Source organism: Diceros bicornis, chromosome 24 (assembly GCF_020826845.1).
Source record: "Diceros bicornis minor isolate mBicDic1 chromosome 24, mDicBic1.mat.cur, whole genome shotgun sequence".
NCBI classification, from domain to species: domain Eukaryota; kingdom Metazoa; phylum Chordata; class Mammalia; order Perissodactyla; family Rhinocerotidae; genus Diceros; species Diceros bicornis.
The window spans coordinates 48,232,368-48,256,844 of NC_080763.1; the positions used below are offsets into that span (position 1 = coordinate 48,232,368).

A 24,477-nucleotide genomic window follows, 5' to 3' on the forward strand; every position below is an offset into this window, starting at 1 on the left:
TCTCCTTCGGTAATGCCATGTTCTTAGGATGCTTGTTTGTGTCGGTGGTGGTTAGTGGTGGCCATCAAAGGGGAAACTAACAAGCTGTGTTTCCTAAATAGTGACCTGATTTCTCTTCTTAGTCTACACTTGGTTTTTAGCTTAATTGTCAAGTGTTGAGTCCAGGGACCTAAATGACAGACCCACACTGGGGACAGGAAGGCTGAGGATTGTACACGGAGTTGAGCAAATAAACTCTTCTGCTGGGCCTCTCCTTTCTTGCCATGCTGCTGGCACCACGTGAGCCATTCCCCTGCTTAGGCGCGCTAGATTTAAAGTTATTAGCTATTCTACTTTTTCACATTAAATTATTAGTAAACAGCAAGTAGACGAGAGCTGTTTTTTTGTTTGTTTTTTTTTAGGCAGGAGTTCTGCTTTTTTTGTGTGTGTGTGTGTGAGGAGGATCAGCCCTGAGCTAACATCCATGCCAATCCTCCTCTTTTTGCTGAGGAAGACCGGCTCTGAGCTAACATCTATTGCCAGTCCTCCTCCTTTTTCTCCCCAGAGGTCCAGTAGACAGTTGTATGTCATAGCTGCACATCCTTCTAGCTGCTGTATGTGGGACGCCACCTCAGCATGGCCAGAGAAGCGGTGCGTTGGTGCGCATCTGGGATCCGAACCCGGACCGCCAGTAGCCGAGCGCGCACACTTAAACAGCTAAGCCATGGGGCCGGCCCCCGATGAGAGCTGTTTTATCTTAAAATTTGCAAACCCTGCGTCTCTGTTCTCAGTTCCTTGGAAGTTGCAGCTTATAATGGTGATAGTGAAGTACTAAATGAAGTACCCTCTATATGCAAAAGAAATGTTAATTCTGTTCAGTCTGGTATTGTTTTGGTCTTTGTAAGTTTTACCATTCTTTTAATTGACTTTATTGAGGTGTAATTTATATACAGTAAAACAAACATACCCATTTTAAGTGTGTATTTGATGACTTCTGACAAATTTATAAATCTTTGCGGTCACCACCCCAATAAGATCTAGAACATCACTCCAGTTTCCTCCACCCCTAACCCCAGGCAACCACTGATCTGATTACTTTTTCTGGAATGTCACACAAGTGGAATCACATGGTGAGTCCTCTTTGGTGCCTGGCTCTTTCACTGTGTATATTGTTTTAAGATCCATGCATGTTGCATATGTCACTTGCTCACTCCTTTCTGTTGCTGAGTAGTTTTTGCTTGTTGATAGAGGGAGTGCTTCTGGTAAGTGCTCTGTTGTTCTTGGAAGTGGAAGTCGTGTTCTGTAGAGCTTGCTTTTTTAAAAATAAGGTCTAGGGCTGGCCCCGTGGCTTAGCGGTTAAGTGCGCACGCTTGCTACTGGCGGCACGGGTTCGGATCCCGGGCGCGCACCGACGCACTGCTTCTCCGGCCATGTTGAGGCCGCGTCCCACATACAGCAGCTAGGAGGATGTGCAACTATGACATACAACTATCTACTGGGGCTTTGGGGGGAAAAAAAAGGGAGGAGGATTGGCAATGGATGTTCGCTCAGAGCCGGTCTTCCTCAGCGAAAAGAGGAGAATTAGCATGGATGTTAGCTCAGGGCTGATCTCCCTCACACACACAAAAAATCAATAAAAAAATAAAGAAAATAAAAATAAGGTCTAAAAGATTTCAAAATTGAATGGTATTTTTCCCCCATCAATTTTGATTACATCGATCTTTTAACAGACAAGTGGAAAGGTAGGCCTTTGATTACTCTGCTGATCTTATTTTAATATCAGATTTATTGACGTCCAATTTATATACAGTAAAATTCACTCCTGACAAGTTTGTGCATCACAATTCAAGATATAGAACATTTCATCACCCTGGAAGATTCCTTTGTGGTCAACTCCTTCCTCTACCCCAACACCTGTCTTTCCCAGAATTTCATATAAATAGCATCATTCAGTATGCAACCTCTTGAGGGTGGCTTCTTCAGTGAGCATAATGCATTTGAGATTCATCTGTACTGCCTGTTGTTCTCCTCTGTTGTTAATTAGTATCCATCGCATGGACGAGCCATACTTGGTTTTTCCATTCACCAGTGGATGGACATTTGGGCTGTTGCTAGATTTTGGCGGTTATAAATAAAGCAACTTTAAACAGTCACATACAGGTTTTTGTGTGAATGTATGTATTTGTTCGTCTTGGATAAATAACTGAGGAGTGGGGTTGCTGGGTTGTACGTTAACTATATGTTTAATTTTATAGTGGACTTCCAACCTTTTTTCCAAAGTGGCTGTGCTGTTTATCCCACCAGCAATGTATAAGAGCTCAATTGTTTTACATCCTTGACAGTACTGGTATTGTCCGATATTTTTGTTTTGGTGTTTTTTAGCCATATTAATAGGTGTGTAGTGGTATCTCATTGTGGTTTTGATTTGCATTTCCCTAATGACTAATGATATTGAGCATGTTTTTATGTGCTTATTTTCCACCTATATATCTTCTTCAAAGAAACTTTATTTAGATATTTTGCCCATTTTTAATTGGTTTGTCTGTTTTCTTATTATTGAGGTTTTTTTTTTTTTTTGGTGAGGAAGATTAGCCCTGAGCTAACATCTGTCGCCAATCCTCCTCTCTCTCTCTCTTTTTTTTTTTTTGCTGAGGAAGACTGGCCCTGGGCTAACATCCATGCCCATCTTCCTCCACTTTATATGGGACGCTGCCACAGCATGGCTTGACAAGTGGTGCGTCGGTGCGTGCCCGGTATCCGAACCCCAGGCTGCCGCAGTGGAGTGCATGCACTTAACCGCTACGCCACTGGGCCAGTCCCTTATTATTGAGTTTTGAGAAATCTTTATATATTCTGGAAACAAGTCCAGATTTGCATATATTTTCTCCCAGTCTGTGGCTTGTCTTTTAATTTTTTTAAATAGTGTCTTTAGGAGAGCAGAAGATTTTAAATTTGGTGAAGTCCAATCCATCTATTTTTTGTTTTATGGTTGTGCTTTATTTATGTGTTTTATTTATTTATTTTTGTGTGTGTGTGTGAGGAAGATCAGCCCTGAGCTAACATCCTTGCTAATCCTCCTTGTGTCTAAGAAATCTTTGCCTAATCTAAGATAGTAAAATTTTCTACTGTGTTTTAGAAGTTTTATAGTTTTAGATTCTATATTTAGGTCTTTGCTCCATTTTGAGTTAATTTTTGTCTATGGTGCAAAATACAGGTTGAGATTCTTTTTTTTGCATTAGAATGTTGAATTATTCCTGCACTATTGTTGAACATGTTCGGTATAGTGTTAATGTTAATAATATTTATTATAGTTCTTTTAATTCAGATAGTCCCTGGCACATAGTCTTAAAAAGAGGAAGCTAATGAAGGACTTTAATAAATCTGGACTGTTTATTTTATAATACTAGAGATTCATTTTGTTGTATGTTAACTCCATGCATTTTGTTAAAGGTCTCAAGATTCTGTCCTCCAAGAAAATCTTGCCATGATTGGATAGGACCCCCAGATAAATATTCAAACCTTCGACCTGTTCACTTTTACATCCCTGAAAACGAATCACCATTGGAACAAAAGCTAAGAGAATTAAGACAAGAAACACAAGAATGGAACCAACAGTTCTGGGCAAACCAGAATTTGACCTTTCGTAAGGTAAGTTCAGGCTTCAGGTCAGAATGAGAAATATTAGTTGGCCACTTGGGGGCGCTAAACCTTTAGTATTTGCTTTGCCTGTCGGTGATTTGGTAGCGTCTCAGTCCCCCCTCCCTTCGCGCTCTCTCCTACATGTACATTATTATGTACATATATATGCATGTAATTTTTAAACCAGTATGTAACTGTATATAAGAAACATTGATCATTCATAGAATGGCAGATCTTTAGACTTTCAGGGAAGTAAAGGGAGTAGCAGAGCCAGAGCTAGAACTACGTCTTTTACCTATGTATGTGTGTATGTGTGTTCAAGTTCATAAAAATATGAGTTTCTGTGATGTGTTGTCATTCTTCCTGAGAATTCAGAATTCTTAACAGCACACTCATAAATAAACTATATGAGAAAGAAGTATGAATATTCCAATCCAGAAGAAAAACATTTAAGCTTTATGTGTTTACCCACTTGGGCAGGCTAAGTCAAATGGACTGTATTTATCTTATTCTGTGGATTTATAAACAAACAGTGCCTCCCAAAGTTCATTAAACATCTCGTTTTCAAATCCTGTTTCAAGCATGAAACTTTTAATCAAAATCACATGGTTTAAAACAGGCTTTGAGATGGGCCATTTCTCTGGAAATCCACATCCAGACTTCTCCAGAACACTACGAGCTGTATCCTAGCCAAGGAAACATGGAAAGACAGAGAAAGGGAGTTCTGATAGTTGTCTTATTTTAGGAAAAAGAAGAATTTATTCACTCAAGACTAAAAGCTAAAGGCCTGGGACTGAGAGCTGAATCAGGTTAGTTCGTTTGTTTTTTCCTGCTAACATTGTTTTTGTTTGGGTAACTACATGAGAAGAAAAAAGAAAGGATGTTGAATGAAGTAGAAAAAGGTCAGGAGGCAAGTCACGGCCCCCTTTGGGCAGGCGCTCTGAGGGGATGCTCAGTGGGACATACGTCTGTCCTCTTCCTGCTCTCTTTTCTCTGAGTGAGATCAGCTCTCGTGATTTCAGGTCATTCTTATTGATGACCTCCCGCTGACCTTTGGGCTTATATCCCAAGGTCCCATGGCTTCTCCAGCCTGTCGCTCCCCCACACCAGCTCCTCTTCCTGGATTCCTGATCTCAGTCCATGGTCCCAGCAGCTCACATGAGCCAGAAACCTGGGATTCCTCCTTGAAGCCTCTCTCCCTCACCCCTTCATCTCTCCTCCAGGTTTACCTCTTAAACATTTCTTGATGTTGTAACTGCTAAATGTTTTTAACGTTTTAACTAAAAGTAACACTCTTGCTACTTCTTATCTTTTAAACATTGCTTTAGTTCAGGCCCTTGTAGTTCTCTGCCTAACTTCCTCATTGGTTGCTTGGCCTCCAATCATTAAATCAGGGGTTGGCAAACTTTTTCTGTAAAGGGCTAGATAATAAATAGTTTAGTCTTTGTGGGCCATACCAGGTCTCTGTTGCAACTACTCAACTCTGCTGTTGTAGTGTGAAAGCAGCCATGGATAATACATAGACGAATGGATGTGAATGTGTCCCAATAAAACTTTATTTACAGAAACAGATGGTGGGCCAGATTTGGCCTGCAGGCTGTAATTTATCAACTCCTGCTTTAAATCCATTCTTTGCAGTTTAGCCAAACTGCTCTACTCAAACTAATCTGATAGTTGCCGTTCAGCCTAGGTTCTTAGACTTGCCATGACTACAGAATGACAGCTGCACTTCTCCGTCTGGATGGAAGGCTGCCCAGCCCCTGCCTATCTCACCTCTTTCACATCTTGTCCCCCATCCCTTGCGCTTGATGTGCCAGGGGGGCCAGACTGTGTTCAGTTCCCTTTACCTACCATGCTGTCCTTTCTTTTTGGACGGAAAGTCTAGTGCTCAAAATAACCTTTAATCCTTTTCTCTTGGTGTTGATATAAGGCCTGAAAAACATTTCATACTGTTTGTTAAAAAATGTCTACTGTCAGGGGCCGGCCTGGTGGCGTAGTGGTTAAGTTTGCACTCTCCGCTTTAGTGGCCTGGGGTTCACGGGCCCGGATCCCGGGCGCAGACCTACACACCGCTCATCAAACCATGCTGTGGCACCATCCCACATAGAAAATAGAGGAAGATTGGCACAGATGTCAGCTCAGGGACAATCTTCCTCAAGCAAAAAGAGGAAGATTGGCAACAGATGTTAGCTCAGGGCCAATCTTCCTCACCAAAAAAAAAAAAGAGAGAGAGAAAAGATATCTACTGTCAAAACATTATTCTGATGGAAAATCCGAAACTATTGACCCTAAAAGTCATATCTGTCATTGGGTTAAAGCACCGGCGCTCTCCCTGCTCATCCTTAGCCTGGCCTGGATATATTTAGAATAAAGAGCTCGGGAAGATGGAGTAACCCAGATGCCAGGCCCTCCGTTGTTTGCTGTCAGCTGCACGGGCCCCTTGAGGTGAGGTCTTAGAGGGGAGGAACAAGCAGGAAAGGGTGCTGCCTCCCAACAGTCAGCATAGAATAACAGCTTACAGTAACAGGTCCTGACTGTGTGCTGGGTACTAATGCTAAGTCCTTTGCCTATATCATCTGCTTTATTTCCCACAAGGATCCAGAAAAGTGTACTGTTACTTTTACCATTGTACAGATGAGGAACCTGAGAACAAGTTATGTAACCAAAATTACACAGTAAGTGGAGGGGCCTAGATTCTGACCTAGAGAGTTGGGTTCCAAGGGCCTGCCTGACCTCGCCTTGCCGCAGTGGCTCTCAGCTCACCTTGCTGAGTGGCTCACAGCTCAGCACTGTCCTGGCCGTGCCCACGTGCGAGGCCTCTGGCTATGTGGACCCCATACACCGCATCTGTAAGGTGGGAGCACACCAGCCTCCTCAGTCTGCCGTCAGGATCAGGTGGGATCCGGTTGGCTCGTGCTGTGGACATGCTCTGGAGACTAACCACTCTCTTAACAGATGGGAGAGGTGGTTTTGAGTCTTATTACCAGGTCCGAGTTCCTGTTGATGGCATTACTAAGAACTGAAAGGCTGTCCTTAAATCAGATTTTACAATTAATTTGGTGATAAAACAGGAAAGAATGTATGAGCAGAGGACACATGAAGGGAGGTGCCTGCTCTGTCAGCTATTTAAATAGTTACCAGGCTGCAGTGACGGAAAAGGGGAGTGGTAACAGGCGTGTCACCTCAGTGGGCCAGGATACACATCTCACCCACAGATGTGCTGACGTGAGTATAGGGGTCCCGCAAACTGAAGGAAGAGGAGGCTTGTTTAATAGATGATGTTGGAGAAACTAGTTACTATTGGCCTAGAAGAATAATTTAGATTCATGCCCCCTATAATACAAATATATTCCCAATAGATTGAAAAGTTAATTATTAAACATCAATTGTTTATGGATTAAAAAGTTACATACAGGGGCCAGCCCGCAGCCATAGCGGTTAAGTTGGCGCGCTCCGCTTCAGCAGCCTGAGGTTCACAGGTTCAGATCCCGGGCACGCACTGACACACTGCTTGTCAAGCCATGCTGTGGCAGCATCCCATATAAAGTGGAGGAAGATGGGCTCGGATGTTAGCTCAGGGCCGATCTTCCTCAGCAAAAAGAGGAGGATTGGCAACGGATGTTAGCTCGGGGCTAATCTTCCTCACACACAAAAAAGTTAAATACATAGCTCCTAGTTGTAGAAAGTCTAACAGAGGGCCGGCCCCATGGCTTAGGGGTTAAGTGCGCGCGCTCCACTGCCGGGGGCCCGGGTTCGGATCCTGGGTGCGCACCAACGCACTGCTTCTCTGGCCATGCTGAGGCCGCGTCCCACATACAGCAACTAGAAGGATGTGCAGCTATGACATACAGCTATCTACTGGGGCTTTGGGGGGAAAATAAAAAAAAAAAAAAAAGTCTAACAGAATAAAACTGACTCTCCATTACCTGGAGGAATGATGATTCCCTAAGCTTGATAGTAAAGGTAGATTCAAGAACATGAAAACTGACAACATCTTTATTAGTTAAGACTCCCTCTGATCCAGTGTTCTGTAAAGGAGAGTTTGCTGAGGGGCTCAGAGGTGGCTCAGACTCAGGGCCAGGTAGAGCCGGGCCCAGGCATGGCCTGCACTCAGACACTGGCACAGAGGGAATGCAGGACATGCTGTCTCCTCTTGTTTATTTATTTATTTATTTATTTTGTGGGGAAGATCAGCCCTGAGCTAACATCCATGCCAATCCTCCTCTTTTTGCTGAGGAAGACCGGCCCTGAGCTAACATCTATTGCCAATCCTCCTCCTTTTTTTTTTTTTCCCCCTTTTTCTCCCCAAAGCCCCAGTAGATAGTTATATGTCATAGTTGCACATCCTTCTAGTTGCTGTATGTGGGACGCCGCCTCAGCATGGCCGGACAAGCGGTGTGTCAGTGTGCACCTGGACCTGGGATCCAAACCCGGGCCGCCAGTAGCGAAGCATGTGCACTTAACTGCTAAGCCACGGGGCCGGCCCCTCTCCTCTTGTTTAAACTCCTCTCTAACCCACTGCTGCAGCCTTCTCTTGCTGTAAACAGGCTTTATCCACTTCTCAATTTGTACCTCGAAAGTTCAAGAAAGTAGCCTGCCTGAGGCTCTTCCCAGGCAGGTCGGGCAGTGGGGAGGTGCCCCAGGATCAGCAGAGGCCGAGGGGTGGGGGTTGTGTTGAATGAATGTGGCTGTTTCCATGGAAACGGGGGGTAGAGGAGGCAGCACAAGGACAGTTCCTGGCAAACTGGAGGCCTGGGCAGACAAAGGGGTCTGCATCTGGGAAACAAGTTAAACATGAACAGTGGATTGCGGAGGGAGTTTGCGGCAGACATGACGGGCAGTCTGGACTTCACGAAAAGCCTTAAATTTGTAGAAATAACAAAATACCTATAGATGAATAACATGACTGCAAGAAGAAAAATTGCTCATACTCTAAATTTTAGAGTGCTTATGTTACGAGAGGTTCGGGGATTCAATCGGAGACGTAAAGGAACTTTCCACTCCAAACAAATGGACTGAAGATATATTTTATTGTATAGAGGATAGTAAAGGCGATAGTTCGCAAACAGATCCGAATAGGTCAAATAATAAGAGAGAAAAAACACCAGCTCGACTGGAAAGGGAAAACATCCACATCGGCTGAGATAGCAGCAGATTCGAATAGGTCATATAATAAGAGGGAAAAATATCAGATCGATCGGAAAGGGAAACACCAGATCGACTGAAGGGAAATGACACAAATCAATTGGAAAGAGAAACACCAGATTGACTGAAAAGAGAACACATCAGATCAATTACTCACAACATCCACGCCCCACTGCCTGGAGAGTCCTTTCAATCAACACGGCTGGGCGGGAATCACACATCCTGGGCAAGGCGTCCCTTCCAAGGGTGGAACTCTCACTCGGACTTAGTTTCCAGCAGTTTATATAAGCAGTTACAGAGTTTACAGAGCAAGCATCTAGTGTTTCCATGCACAAATGGTTATCAGTGGTGTAGGTGCACTGAGCCCCCTGGCTATCGTCCCACCCCAGTAGTTGTGTGGTGCATTGTTTACCTTGCTTATCGTCCCAGCCTGGCACAGATGGCCAGTCTGCCCCAGGCTGCAGCGCCAAAAGGCCTTGAAAGTTTTACACATTGCAACTATCTCCATGGGAGAAGGGCCAGTTCCCACCATGCAGAAAGCAGCTTTTATATTTCTTTTTGTGCTGGTGGCTGTAGGTCAATGGAGCGGCCAAACATGGCTGTACTCATGTCAAGACAGCGTATTAAAACAGCAACCAGGCGTCTGTTTATGCTTAGTGAATTCAGGGGGGATGTTTTCAGTGATTAGATTCAACGCTGGTGCAGTTACATTGACAATGCATTGCTCGTGGATGGTGAGGACAGTAGAAAATGCCCAGCCCCGTTTCCAGAAGGAATCAGCTGCATACAGTGCACATATGCCAAGAAGCAGGGAAATTATGACCACGGAATATCTAAGAATTCATTCTAGAGGAAAACATGAGAAGACCTAGCTGTGTGTTCCTTGTAACATCTTTCATTCAAAAAAAATGGGAGGTATCTAAATATCCAATAATTGCAGATTAGATAAGGCTCTGGTGGCCCACCCATGCATCGGATGTTCACTGGAATATTCTGCAGCAATGTAGAAACATTATTGACTTAATTTCGGGTGCAAAAAGCAGCATACCATGACTTCAGCTCTGCCTGTCCCCAAATTAAATCTCCTTTGTAAGGCAAGCAGTACTGTGGGAGGATTCTTGCCTCTAATTTCTTTTATTGCTGAAGTGTTTATGCAGTGGAGGAAAAAATATGCCATCAAAATGGATTTGCTGTAAGACAGCTGGTGTTTATGAAACACGCACTCGGTTGTCAGTAAGTATGTAATGAATGAGACGATTCTGCCCGTCTGTCTTTACTTAGTTTTCGTAAAATTCAGTAGCATGTTGCGGTGTTGACAGGCGTGGAATGGGAATTACTTAGCAGACAGTTTTGGTGCTTCTGCTTTATGCAGAGCATCGGCCTTTTTGGGCAAGACACCAAACTAGACCGGCAGCTGAAGGTGGCACCCCGACCTGTCCTTAGAACCCTGGGGTTTCTGCTGTTCCGCACCAGAGGTAACAAGTGAGCGCTTCTGTGCCAGGCCCCGTCCCACCCGCTGCACTGGCTAGACTTCACTTTGTCTCGAAGCATCCTGATGTGTGCTGTGATCCATGTCCTAGAGACGACAGAAGCCACAGTCTGCCACACAGCTGGTCAAGGACAGACTCCGTCCAAGTGGAGCCGCTCCAACTGCTACTGCTGGAGGACACCTTCCACCTCCTCACGCGGTGTTGAAAGGCCAGAAAGGGGTGTGCCAGGAAGCTGACCAGAGGGTGCACACACACCTCTCCCTCAGGGACTGGCCGGAAACCACACTCATCGCTCAAAAGTTGCTGAGGCTCTTGGGCCCGCATGGTTGCTCCTGCTTCTTAAAGCTGGGGCTCCGTTCCTTGGCCCCCCACCCACGCTCTAGCCCTGCTGCCCCCCTCTTCGCTCACTGTGTTCAGCCGCATCTGTGCATCTCCAGACCCTTCATTTCTTCTGCCTGTGCAGGTCCCTGGCCTGTGACGCTTTTTTCTCCTTTCTCTGCCCTGCGGGATCCTATTTATCCTTCAAGATACAGCTTAAATGTCACCTTCTCTGGGAGCCTTTGCCTTCCCTCCCCTCCTCAGGCAGCTAGTTGTTACCTCTCTTGCCCCACTTAGCATCCATCCGTTGGTTGATGAGGTATGTATCAAACAGCTGCCACATACCAGATGAGGCAGTGGGACTCGTGGTGGACAGGACAGAGCCATCATGGCCTTGCTGTGGGGCTGACATTCTGACATGGGACAGGAGTGTGACCAGCAGACAGTAGCTCAGTAAGTACACGCTGCACTCTTGGAGTGTGTTGACCCCTGGAAGAAAAGCAAGTGGGGAATGAGGAAGAGGTGAGCATTTTAACAGTGCCCTCAGAGAAGGCCTCTGCGGAGGAGGCAGCTGGGGGAGATTTGGGAGAGAATCTTCTAGACGAGGGAACAGCTAGCAGATAGAGGTTTTGAGGAGCAGCAGGCGGCTGGGTCAGAGGAGCAAGGACACGTGGAATAAACTGCTGTTTACTCAGGCAGTGGGAGTCCAGCTGATGTGACAGGCCATCAGTCAGGTGCTGGAAGGGAAGTGATCCTTATGTGAGGGGACAGCATGCCTGTGCCGGGCCATCTGAGTGTTTGCCTCTATGTTGTGAGTAAAGGGCCACTTTCCCTCCTGTTTCTGTGGAAACATGCCCTTGGGTTACCTTCTCAGCTCTGTCTCCCCAAAATCCCGATGGGGTTTGGAGCATCAGAATTCACTGTGCAGCCAGAAAACACAGTCTCTGCCTGGAGACGCATCTGTGGGAGGGCGAGTGGATGAAAACGTGGGGTGGGGAGCCCAAGCGTGGGCCGCTCTGCATGGGAGTGCTCTGGAAGTGCGGGAAGCCCTGGATGTAGCAGCTGGGCTCCTACAGAGGTTGTGCTGTCTGTTTATGGTTTGGGGCTTCTAAGCCAGAGTGCCCCCGCAATGTGGTCTTTTGTTTGTTTGTTTGTTTGTTTGTTTGTGAGGAAGATCAGCCCTGAGCTAACATCCATGCTAATCCTCCTCTTTTTGCTGAGGAAGACCGGCTCTGAGCTAACATCTATTGCCAATCCTCCTCCTTTTTTTCCCCAAAGCCCCAGTAGATAGTTGTATGTCATAGTTGTACATCCTTCTAGTTGCTGTATGTGGGACGTGGCCTCAGCATGGCCAGAGAAGTGGTGTGTCGGTGCGCATCCGGGATCCGAACCCGGGCCACTGGTAGTGGAGCATGCGCACTTAACCACTAAGCCACGGGGCCGGCCCCCCAATGTGGTCTTTTTTTTTTTTTTTTTAAAGATTTTATTTATTTATTTTTTCCCCCCAAAGCCCCAGTAGATAGTTGTATGTCATAGCTGCACATCCTTCTAGTTGCTGTATGTGGGACGCGGCCTCAGCATGGCCCGAGAAGCGGTGCGTCAGTGCGCGCCCAGGATCTGAACCTGGGCGGCCAGCAGCGGAGCACGTGCACTCAACTGCTAAGCCACGGGGCCGGCCCCCAATGTGGTCTTAATCCCTCACCCCTGAGCCATCTCTGGGGTCCTAAGACTGGCCCTTGGGCTCTTCTGCAGCCCCGCTTCAGAGGAGCCCTGCTGCCCTCCTTGGCAGGTTGTGGTTTCTGTCCTGTGTGGCCTTTTCAAGTCTTCTGAGTGTGGAGGAGCCCTGAGAGTTGGCGTCTCCCACTGCACGGGGGGCACCATGGAGGTGGCCAGGTCAGTCCCTGTGTGTAACCATTCTGCCATTAGCACCTAATGTGTTACCTGGTTCAGTGTGTGCTCACTGACTCAGAGATGGAATGGTTAGGCTGGTGTCTACCCCAGGATGCATTCAAATTAGGAAACATTTCATTTCCCTTATACTGATAGCTCACAGTTCTTCATTAGAAACTCTAGAAAGTATTGGAGTATACATGATGAAACACATCACACGTTATGCACATTAATATACACCTCCATATATATCAGTTATGGAGAAAATGAGTTAACGCTATAACCATTAGGGTTTAATGATAGAGGAAGATACTTTTTTCACTGTTAAGTCTTTTCTCTTTACTGAGATATATTAACATACCATAAAATTTACACTTTTTTTTTTTTTTTTTTGCTGAGGAAGATTCGCCCTGAGCTAACATCTGTGCCACTCTTTCTCTGTCTTCCTCTGTTTTGCATATGGGTCGCCACCACAGCATGGCTGCCAATGAGTGATGTAGGTCTGCACCCGGGAACTGAACCCAGGCTGCTGAAGTGGAATGCACCAAACTCAACCACCAGGCTACAGGGCCAGTCCAAAAATGTACACTTTTAAAGTGTAAGTTCAGGGCCGGCCCCGTGGCTTAGCGGTTAAGTGCGCGCGCTCCACTGCTGGCAGCCCGGGTTCAGATCCTGGGCGCTCACCGACGCACCACTTCTCCCGCCATGCTGAGGCCGCGTCCCACATACAGCAGCTAGAGGGATATGCAGCTATGACATACAACTGTCTACTGGGGCTTTGGGGGAAAAATAAATAAATAAAATTTAAATAAATAAATAAATAAATAAATAAAAATAAAGTGTACAGTTCAGGGGCTGGCCCCGTGGCTTAGCGGTTAGGTGCGTGCGTTCTGCTGCTGGCGGCCCGGGTCCGGATCCCAGGCGCACACCGACGCACCGCTTCTCCGGCCATGCTGAGGCCGCGTCCCACATACAACAACTAGAAGGATGTGCAACTATGACATACAACTATCTACTGGGGCTTTGGGGAGAAAAAGGGAAAAAAAAAAAGGAGGAGGACTGGCAATAGATGTTAGCTCAGAGCCGGTCTTCCTCAGCAAAAAGAGGAGGATTAGCATGGATGTTAGCTCAGGGCTGATCTTCCTCACAAAAAAATAAATAAATAAATCCTTTAAAAATAAAGTGTACAATTCAGTGGTTTTTAGTATTCACAAGATTGTGCAACCATCAACAGTATCTAATTCCAGAGCATTTTCACCACCCCCAAAACTGCCATACTCACTGGCAGTTACTCCTCCCACCAGACCCTGACAGCCACTAATCTGCTTTCTCTCTCTATGGGTTTGCCTGTTCTGGACATTTCCAGATAAATGGAATCATACAATATGTGGTCTTTGTCTGCCTTCTTCCACTTAAGTGTGTGTTTTCAAGGTTCATCCATGTTGTAGTATGTTTTAGTATTTCAAAGATTATTTTTTATGGCTGAATAATACTCAGTTGTATGGTTATACCACATTTTGTTTATCCATCAGTTGGTGGACATCTGAGTTGTTTCCACTTTTTGACTCTTATGAATAATGCTGCTATGAACAATTGTGTATATGCCCAGAAGTGAAATTGCAGGGTCATATGGTAACCCTATGTTTAACTTTTTGAGGAACTTCCAGGCTATTTTCCAAAGTGGCTGCACCATTTAACAGTCCCACCAGCCGTTTATGAGGGTTCCAGTTTCTTTACATCCTCATCAACACTTGTTATTGTCTGTCTTTTTGATTACAGCCATCCCAGTAGGTGTGAAATGATATCTTATTGTCTTTTTTATTTGAATTTCTCTAATGACTAAGGATGTTGAGTATCTTTTCATGTTCTTATTGGCCATTTGTATAGCTTTTTTGGAGAAATATCTATTCAAATCCTTTGCCCATTTTTATTTTACTTTATTTTTTTCTTTTTTCTCCCCAAAGCCCCCAGTACATAGTTGTATATCCTAGTTGTGAGTCCATCTAGGGGACACTGCCTCAGCATGGCTTGATGAGCAGTGAGTAGGTCCGCACCCAGGATCCAAGCCGGTGAACCCCGGGCCACCGAAGCGGAATGCATGAACTTAACATCTGCACCACCAGGCCAGCCCCCCTTTTTTTTTTCTTTCCTTTGCCCATTTTTAAATTGGGTTCTCTTTTTAGTGTTGAGTTGTAAGAGTTCTCTACATGTTCTGGATATCAGATCCATATTAGGTAGATGATTTGCAAATATTTGCTCCCATTGTCTAGATTGTCTCTTCACTTTCTTGATAGTGCCCTTTGAAGCACAAAAGTTTTAGATTTTGATGAAGTCCTATTTATCTTTTTTTCTTTGTCTGCTTGTACTTTAGGTGCCATATCTAAAATACATTGCCTGATTCAAGGTGATGAAGATTTGCTCTTGTCTTCTTCAAAGAGTTTTATAGTTTTAGCTCTTATATTTAGGTCTTTGACCCATTCTGATGTTATATTTGTTTATAGTGTGATGTAGAGCTTCAACTTTATTCTTTTGTATGTGGATATCCAGTTGTCCTAGCACCATTTGTTGAAAAAACTCTTTCTCCGTTGAATTTTCTTGGCACCCTCACTGAAAATCACTTGCCCGGAAACATTGGGTTTATTTCTGGCCTCTAAGTTCTGTTCTTTTGATCTGTATGCATGTCCTTATGCCGGTACCACACTGTCTTAATTATTGTAGCTTTGTAGTAAGTTTTGAAATTGAGAAGTATGAGTCCTCCAACTTTGTTCTTCTTTTTCAAGATTGTTTTGGCTGCTGGGATCCTTGCATTTCCATATGAATTTTACAATTCATTTGTCAATTTCTGCAAAAAAAGCCAGCTGGGGGCCGGCCCCGTGGCTTAGCAGTTAAGTGCGCGTGCTCCGCTGCTGGTGGCCCAGGTTCGGATCCCAGGCACGTACCGATGCACCGCTTGTCCGGCCATGCTGAGGCTGCGTCCCACATACAGCAACTAGAATGATGTGCAACTATAATATACAACTATCTACTGGGGCTTTGGGGGAAAAAAATAAAATAAATAAAATTAAAAAAAAAAAAGCCAGCTGGGGTTTTGATAGGGATTGTGTTGAATCTGTGTGTCAATTTGGGGAGTGTTGCCATCTGAATAGTATTAAGTCTTCAAAACCATGAACATGGAATGGAATGTCTTTCCATTTATTTAGATCTTCTTTCATTTCTTTCAACTATATTTTGTAGTTTCATTGTATCAGTCTTACACTTCCTCGCTTAAATTTATCCCTAAATCTTTTGTTCTTTTTGATGCTCTTGTAAATGGAATTGTCTTCTTAATTTCACTTTCAGATTGTTTATTGCTAGTGTATAGAAATATAGTTGACCGTCATATATTGATCTTGTATCTTGCAGCCTTGCTGAACTCCGTTATTAGATCAGTAGTTGTTTGTGGGTCCCTTCCCCTTAAGTTTTAATGTTTAAGTTGAAATTAATTTTCAGGTCATAAAGCAACATTGAATGCAGAAGAAATGGCTGACTTTTATAAGGAATTTTTAAGTAAAAATTTTCAGAAGCACATGTATTATAACAGGTAGGTGTTCACTTTTTTCTTAAAAATTTGAGTATCACATCCATATTGGGTAGATTATTTTCTTACCTGAATTTAACAGCATTCATGTTTATAATAAAGGTAGAAGTTGCTGTAAACTTAGTTTTTTCACTTTTAAATAAGATTGACAACTTAAAGTTATTTTCATGGCAGTCCCATAGCAGTTTGCACCCCTAGTGCTTGGACGGTGGGTTCTACAGCACTTGCCACTGAAGGGAACCTGGGCTCCTGGGAGAAGCACGGTCTGGGGGTAGCACAAGAGGAGTCTAGACATCTTGTGTCTGAAAGCAAAGAGGCTCAGAGACCACTGGGGTCATGTGAGAATGGTACAGGAGCCAACTTGAGGGGCTCCCACAGGCCAAAAATGAAGCCATTTTAGCCACACAAAGAAAATGACTGTGGTGGATTAAAACTATATCAAATATACAAACATCTTTGTGACCAAATGATACTGACAGGCTCACGGGTCACCTCTGGATATTGCTAGGCAGCCAACTCGTTATTCTGAAAATTGATAAATAAAAGTAAAGAATTCAAAGAATGCGCACCTCTCCTTGCCTGTACTGACTATTTCAGGGTAACCAAATGAAGGAGCATTTTCTTTGTAGAAGAATGACAGCTAATGCAAAAGGAGTGATGGAGTTAGAAAATTACCATTTTCCTAATGAAATAATGGATCTGAGCAACAGTCACGCATGGCTGCTGAAGCCACTGGGCAAGAAAGCTGATGGGGACTTTACACTGGACGGGTCAGGCTGATGGTACCCGAACCCCTGGTGCATCTTCACGTTGTACAGAGTGGGGCAGCTGCCATCGCGCGCCTCTGTGAGATGCAGGAGGTGGGATGCAGCACCACCTGTGAGGTGTTCTTACCAAAAGAATGGGATTGGAACCTAGTCAGGCCTCCAAAGCTAATACCAGTTCACAGGGAAAAGGGTGTGTGTGGAGGGCAAGAGAAGGGTTCATGGAAGACCATGTTTAAAATGACAGCCTGGGGGCCAGCCCCATGGCTTAGCGGTTAAGTGCATGCACTCCGCTACTGGCAGGTTCAGTGCGGACCGACGCACCGCTTGTCCAACCATGCTGAGGCGGCATCCTGAATACAGCAACTAGAAGGATGTGCAACTGTGACATACAACTATCTACTGGGGTTTTGGGGAAAAAATAAAGGAGGAGGATTGGCAATAGATGTTAGCTCAGGGCTGATCTTCCTCACAAAAAAAATTAAAAAATGAAAAATGACAGGCTGAAGATACAATCCCAGAATGCTGGAAATTCTGTAAGACAAATGATCCAGTTTCAGCAAGTAACTAGAATCAAAAATAAAGAAAGAAGAAGGGGGATCTTTTTTTTTTTTTTTAATTTTATTTATTTATTTTTTTCCCCCAAAGCCCCAGTGGATAGTTGTATGTCATAGCTGCACATCCTTCTAGTTGCTGTATGTGGGACGCGGCCTCAGCATGGCCAGACAAGCGGTGCGTCGGTGTGTGCCCGGGATCCGAACCCAGGCCACCAGCAGCGGAGCGCACGCACTTAACCGCTAAGCCATGGGGCCGGCCCAGAAGGGGGATCTATTATAGATTAAAAGAGACTTCATGCAACGTATAGACCTTGTTTGGATCCTGATGCAGACAAACCACCTGTAAAGAGAGATTTTTGACAGTCAGAGGAAATTGAGCAGTGGCTGTATATTAGGTTAAGGATAAGGTTAGGATAAGTTATGGTTCATTTTATCAGATGCAGTGATGGTATCGTGGTTATGTGTTTTTAAAAAAGGTTTTAACGATGCATAATGATGTGTATTTCCAGGGGAAATGATAGGATATGATGTTTGAGATTCGCTTTAAAATGTAATAGTGACAACATGGGATTGAGCGGGTGAGGCAGGATCTAGAGAATGGTGGTAATGGTCAAGGCTGGAGGAGCTCATGAGAGCAACACTTGGACATAAAGATTCGCCCTGAAATGTCTGGATTCTGTTTCTCGTGCTGTCATGTATTGCTCTGAACTAGTTCACTCAAGCCGGTATTGATTATCTTTCTCTGGACCTTTGATTTCTCTTGCGGGCACAGCACGTCTGCACCGTGCATCATCTCAGTAAGCTGGATGTGCACTGTGAGGCACTGAGAGCAGAGAGGACCAGCCTTACCAAGGCCAGGCAGCTGTGGAGCCTCAGCACCCACCCTTTGCGCCCCCCGCCTCCTGCCCCTGCTTCCCTGTGGGAACAGGAAAAGCTTCGTTTGCCTTTCCCTACACTTTGTTAAATCAAGTCATCTGTATTGGCAGAATGGGCTCTGGCTTTTCCCTTAATAACACAACTTGAATCCCAAAGGGATACCGGTTTTCTTTTCCTGGAAGTTTTTCTTATCTATTTGGAATAAACAAATGGTTTCCATTTAGTTATTATTAATTAATATTTTAATAATTATTAATTAATTATTTAATTAATATTTTAATAATTATTAATTATTTAATTCATTAATAAACAGTTAAGTGATTTATAACATCACTTAAGTGGATAGCAATGTAAAGATGGTTCTCATGTGGAGAGGGGCTTTCTATCCAGCCATGCAAAGACTCCAGAAAACGAGCATTTTTACCTCTTGCTGTTGCTTCTTTTGAGCCCTTGGTTATTCTTCCTTCTACGCTGAGATCCAGTAAATCATTTGAGTCTAGTCCGGAATCGCAGTTCCACATTCACCGATGAGCTCATTTGGCTGAAAAGCACTGGTCTCGTTGGCATTTCAGCCTCCTAGGGCTTAGCACTAAGAGTCTGGAATGCGTGCATTTGTTGTGGAAACTTTCCAGGCTTTGCCTGTTCAACTGCTGACAATGGGGTAAATTTGCAAGATTCGGCATGTTCTGTAGAGTAAGTCGCAGGCAAGTGAGCCCCTGACTGTGTGTGAACTCCATCTATGAGGAGCTCTGGAATTCTCTCTTTAGAGACACAAATTACACAAAAGCTCAGATCATCTAGAAAAAGAGGATATGGAGCTTTGTGATGTTGGCACTTGTGATAAATTAGCTTCTCACGATGGAGTACTTTTGTCATGTGTTCCTTATGCAAATAAGGTTCCAAAGCCAGGATGGTCCCCACTGAGTTCCTGCCAGTCCTGCAGAGCCTGCCAGTCGTTTTGCTGGGTGGTCACGCCCCCATCACTCAACAATTGTGTCTCTCCAAGAATGCCACTGGACTATAGGGGGCCCGCAGCCTTCCGAGGGCTTTTTTGGAGTCTTTTAGCAAAACCCAGAGGAGGGTTGTAGTGGCCTCCAGGAATGGGACAAGATGGGAGTTGGGGTGCCCTGGGCACATCACTGTTGTGCCTTATTCTCAGCCTGACAAAAATCCAGGTGGAAGGAAGGAAGGCTTTTGTGGCTAGTTTACCTTTAATGAAGGCCAAAAAAGGCCGAGACAGTGAGGAAGGGAGGAGGAGGAGTCAGGGAGACTTGCCTTTTGGCTGGGAACTCACCTCAGAGGCCTGAAGGCTAGTCCTCAGTCACTGGGGGTGTGTCACCTGTGCTGGTCCTGTTCCTCTGTAGAGACTGGTACAAGCGCAATTTTGCCATTACCTACTTCATGGGAAAAGTGGCCCTGGAGAGGATTTGGAACAAGCTTAAACTGAAACAAAAGAAGACCATCAATTAGGAGCCCACCCCAACCCACCCGCCTAGCGTCCAAGTTTCCACGAGAAGCGGCTGGTTGTAGGACTGCATTTTATGAGGGCTCTAAAAACCTGTAAGTGATCTGAGTCCCACACCTTTACGGGGGCCTCTTGGCTTATGTTTCACTGCCGGGTGGGCTGGGACAACGCGGGTCCTGGGGCACTGTGGGCCACATGGCCCCTCCCGACTGTGGACTCCAGGCTGGCTCTCAGTCACAGATGTCATAGTAAATAAAAACCCAAGCACTGTGTGCCCGTTTTCTGTGTTTTTGAAATAGAACAATATAAAAATATTAATAAAATTTCACTTGAAAAAGTGGACTCCGCTGATGGGAATGATTTGGAAGCTGGCTGCCGAGTGAACTGTAAGTTGCCTCGTGTTCCCATGCCCTCACATGACCAGCGAGCTGTGAATTATTGGAGGCCCCTGGTCCACGCCCTGATGAAATGCAGCTGTCCTGGGACGCTGTCCTGGGACGCTGCCCTGCAGACGTGAAGTAAGTGTAACTCCTGTCAGAGACCTCAGGTGACTGCGGAGGCACCTTGGGAGAACTTTTCTCTATTTCTCCGATAAGGTAGAGCCTCAGTTTCCAGAGTTTTCCCCAGGAACTTGCTGCTGGATCACCCCCCTCTGTTTTTAGAATTCTTTTGAAATCAGAGTTGTTTGAAATAGGATTATATGGTTGTAAAATGAGGAGGCTCTCTTTGTACTGCATCCTGGAGCTGTGTGGCACGGGGGTGACAGCCTGCAGGAGCGGGTACCTGCCTCAGCAATGGGGAAGTGGCCTTCACAGCCAGGCCACGTTAGTCAGCATGTCCTCTGAGGATAGATGAGATATCTGGAATTAACTAAAAGCCACTTGGCAAATAGATTTATTCCAAAGTGAGGCATGACAATAGAGTCATAAGACTGGATTTCTTCTGTGGCTTATAAACTGCTGCCGAAGATGATTTCCAAGGAGAAATTCCAAAAACCAGAGGAACCACTTCACGCCCCCCACACACACACACGCTTAGGCCTTTAAGGGCCATGCAGATGAATGAGGGTGAGTGTGAGAACCTCGTCCACCGTGTTTCTGAAGAGGAAGGCCTGTGTGCCGCACGCCACTGGAGAACACTGCACTGGGTCAGTCATACTGCATGGTCTGTTAACCCAGCTCTGCTAACAGAGGTCCCCAGAGAGTGGGGCATCACGCACCAGACAGGGTGGAACCCGGGGTTTCGCAGAAATAACACTGTATCCTTCATTCATGCCGCTACCTCTCTAAACACAGATTCCCAGCCTGTCACCAGCGTGTGTGACACTGTGTGCGTCTGCAGAGAAACGAGGGAACAAGTGGTAATCAGCAGGGTTAGGGTCCCCGGACAGGGGCCCTCAGTTCTGTGTGAGCGAGCCCAGAAGGCATGAACCGTTTCCTAGCTTTTAATTACTCCTCTCATCCCATTAAATTCACTTGCTGACTTGAAGGTCATTTAAAGGTTGTCTTCTCCCAGGCAATGTGATGTTGGAATAAACAGCAACTTCCAGTGGTGTCGTTTCTAATTCTCTTTGCCCGTCAATTCTTAGAGATTTTGAGGGTGACTTTCCATAGTAACAGCAAAAACCAAGTGGAGCATCTCAAAGGAAATTTGTTTTTTAGGAAAGTGACTTCCAGTGTGGGTGGTAAAGGTGTGTGTGTGCTCACTGCATCATTGCAAACTGTAAAAGATACATTATGTTATATGTTACTATCTGTGAAGGCAGAGGGAAAATACGAAAAGCATAGATGTATTTTGTAACCTGTGGGACTGTTGAACAACCATGCAGGATGTGCTGTTAATAAAGGGCCTTTTTGGGGCCGGGCCGGCCTGGTGGCGTGGCAGTTAAGTTCGCACGTTCCGCTTTGGCGGCCCGGCGTTCGCAGGTTCGGATCCTGTGTGCGGACTGACACACCGCTTGTCAAGCCATGCTGTGGCAGCGTCCCATATAAAGTAGAGGAAGATGGGCACAGATGTTAGCCCAGGGCCGATCTTCCTCAGCAAAAAGAGGAGGATTGGCAACAGATGTTAACTCAGGGCTAGTCTTCCTCACACACAAGAAAAATAAATAAAAAATAAAGGGCCTTTTCAGACACAGGTATATCCTGAATCACACTCCAAGATGCTGAGACCACGTTGTCCTAGAGTTGTTAGCCTGGTGCTCCAGATAGCTTGTTTACTGGATCCTTGAGCACATGGATTCTGCCCTACAGCTGGCGGCTTGGTGATGAGCCCCCAGTGTTTACATTGTACAAGAGCTTTTACCAACTGTAGCTCTTCCGGGCGCCTTTCCTAATTTACCTCCTAAGATCCTCAGGGCTCCTAGAGGCAAGCCTCTTGAGATTTCAAGGAACAGAAACTTACTCAAGTGAGCTCTGGTCGCATTGTGGGGTGGGTAAGATGGAAGAGAGAGAGCTCCAGAAGTGGGCTCCCCGGGCCCCCAAAGCAAGAAAGCCTGAGAGCCAGGCACCACAGTGCAGTGCAGAGACTTGAGGTTCTTATCCCCACCAGAGCCCCTCAGATCTGAGGCCGCAGAGATGCTGCCTTCACAGGTCTAAGGATGCTTTCTTTTAAGAGACTTAAAAAGAGCAAAAAGCAAACATATATTCTGTTTTCTGACAAAGGAAAGGATAAGTGGTTCTTTGACCTTGTAAACTAAAAACTGAGGAAGTAAAGCATCCTTTGAAAATCGTCAGGGGGAGCAGTGCCCCACAGTGGCAGCGTCCTGGGCCAGGTGAGCAGGAGTCGTGGGGGTCTTGACACCCTCCAATAGAAGAATAGCAGAGGACTTCGGGGCGCAGGCAGACTGCTGGTTAAGAGCCAAACGAAAAGCACCCACAAGTCCCGGGTCCAGAATCTCAAGTAGTTCTCCTAAAATTGTTTTCACTTGACGTAAATGACAAGGTAGTTAGATATGAGGATTGACAGAAGAGTTTCAGCAACAGACCTAAGTTTAGTCGAAATCTCAGTAACCTGTGTGGTGTCCTTTTGTAATAACTGTTTAATGCCAACAAGTTTAACTTGACTCGTGGTGTTAACTGTTCCTAGGTTCTCAAATGCTCTGAGTGAATTAATGAGAAATGACAGTGCTATTTGCCTCTTTCTTGGATTCTTAAACATTTAAGATTAAATGATTGTGGTAAATGTTACTTTAGGTCACAAATAAATGCAAATAAATGTAATTAAGGTTATTTTGACTCTAAAATTTGTATGCTCAGATAAGAAAATACTAGTTTTTTTGTGTGTGTGAGGAAGATCAGCCCTGAGCTAACATCCATGCCAATTCTCCTCTTTTTGCTGAGGAAGACCGGCCCTGAGCTAACATCTATTGCCAATCCTCCTCCTTTTTTTTCCCTTTTTCTCCCCAAAGCCTCAGTAGATAGGATAATTGTATGTCATAGTTGCACATCCTTCTAGTTGCTGTATGTGGGACGCCACCTCAGCATGGCCTGACAAGCGGTGCGTCAGTGCGCGCCTGGAATCTGAACCTGGGCCGCCAGTAGCGGAGCGTGTGCACTTAACTACTAAGCCACGGGGCCGGCCCCTAATATTTGATTTTTTTAAGACGATTCTCTGTCACAGCCATATTCAAGTAGAGTATTTTTGTGGACTTTTAAATAATTACAGAATAAAGGTTATCTCAGTGATGTATTCTATCCTGCTTTTCCCTCTGATAAGATTTAATGCTTCTGTTTTCTGGATTAAAAAGTAAAATAAAATTGAGTCTCTTTCCCCCTCTGTGTGTTGGGTGCTGTTTGTGGACATTGGTTTTTTAATTGCTCATATTCACCCCAAAAAAAGAATCCAGGTGTAGCCATCAGAAGTGCAGGGGGACTCGGGGCCTGGGCTGGCTCAGGTCACTGACAATGGGATGTCTGATCGCAGTCTTTCCTTGTTTTGTCTTAATCCTAATAACATATTGGGAAGTCTGCCCCTGGGAGGTACAGTGAGGCATCTTTTTAACATAATTGCACTGGAGTAGCGTTCCAGAGCGGTGTTGTCTGCCTTCAGGCTCATCTCTAGGCCTCGGCTTCCTGGGTTGTAGTAATACACACCTGGCAGAGCCCCTGGCAGGGTTCGACATGGCATGTTAGGTACGGTGTCGGGACTTAACAGCCTCCTCACAAATCTAAAATGATAACTGACTAATAGTAACATCCAAAAGGGCTGGTTCCTGAGCACCAAAAGGGCAGAGTTGACTGAAAGCTGGCCCTTGTCATGAGTGGGGAGCAGAACCCCCAGCACCAACGAGAAGTTGAAGTAGGAAATGCCTTTGGTTTCTTCCATGTCCCATAGCTGTCGGCACACAGTGGACCAGCAGGAATTATCTATGGAGTATCGGAGGTCTCTCCTGTTACTTCTCCCTGATTGTCCACACTCAATACTGGCTCTGCTGGCAACCTCACACCCAGCTCTTTAAAGATAACAAAATTGCATCTTTGCAAAGAAGCCTTGTGCTCAGGCGTCGGGCTTGTCTGGCTTCGGCTTGTGATTTCTTTGTCCCTCCAAGGGCATAGCTTTGATCAGCTTTTTCTGGCCAGCCCTTTAGGCTGTTTTCACCGAGAGAGAGGCAGCAGGGCTGTGGCTGTCTTTGTACCCTGAGGCTTCCACACCCGAGGAGGGCGGAGAGCCACGGAGGGTCTGCCCAAATTTACGCCCTCTGTTCTGTAAATTTGCAGATTTCTGATTAATGCGGAAATCACAGAACTCGTGGGAAGTTTTATGATAACGTTTTGTG

The 24,477-nt window shown here is 45.3% G+C and overlaps 1 protein-coding gene across 3 annotated transcripts in view; it reads left to right on the forward strand.

Moving 5' to 3' along the window:
* The window catches only part of LOC131421130 (cytochrome c oxidase assembly factor 8), a 34,567-nt gene extending 14,528 nt beyond the window's left edge, over positions 1–20,039 (forward strand). Inside the window, exons 1-5 of one of the 3 annotated variants that reach the window (XM_058567789.1) lie at positions 978–1,109; positions 3,430–3,627; positions 4,364–4,427; positions 15,951–16,041; positions 19,600–20,039. In XM_058567789.1, coding sequence (XP_058423772.1) covers positions 1,086–1,109; positions 3,430–3,627; positions 4,364–4,427; positions 15,951–16,041; positions 19,600–19,705 — 483 coding nt within the window. In that variant the 5' untranslated portion in view covers positions 978–1,085 and the 3' untranslated portion in view covers positions 19,706–20,039. Of the gene's footprint in view, positions 1–977; positions 1,110–3,429; positions 3,628–4,363; positions 4,428–15,950; positions 16,042–18,131; positions 18,455–19,599 lie in introns of those variants that run through there. The other 2 variants (XM_058567788.1, XM_058567787.1) reach the window with 2 other exon arrangements.
* Positions 20,040–24,477: the final 4,438 nt, after the last annotated feature.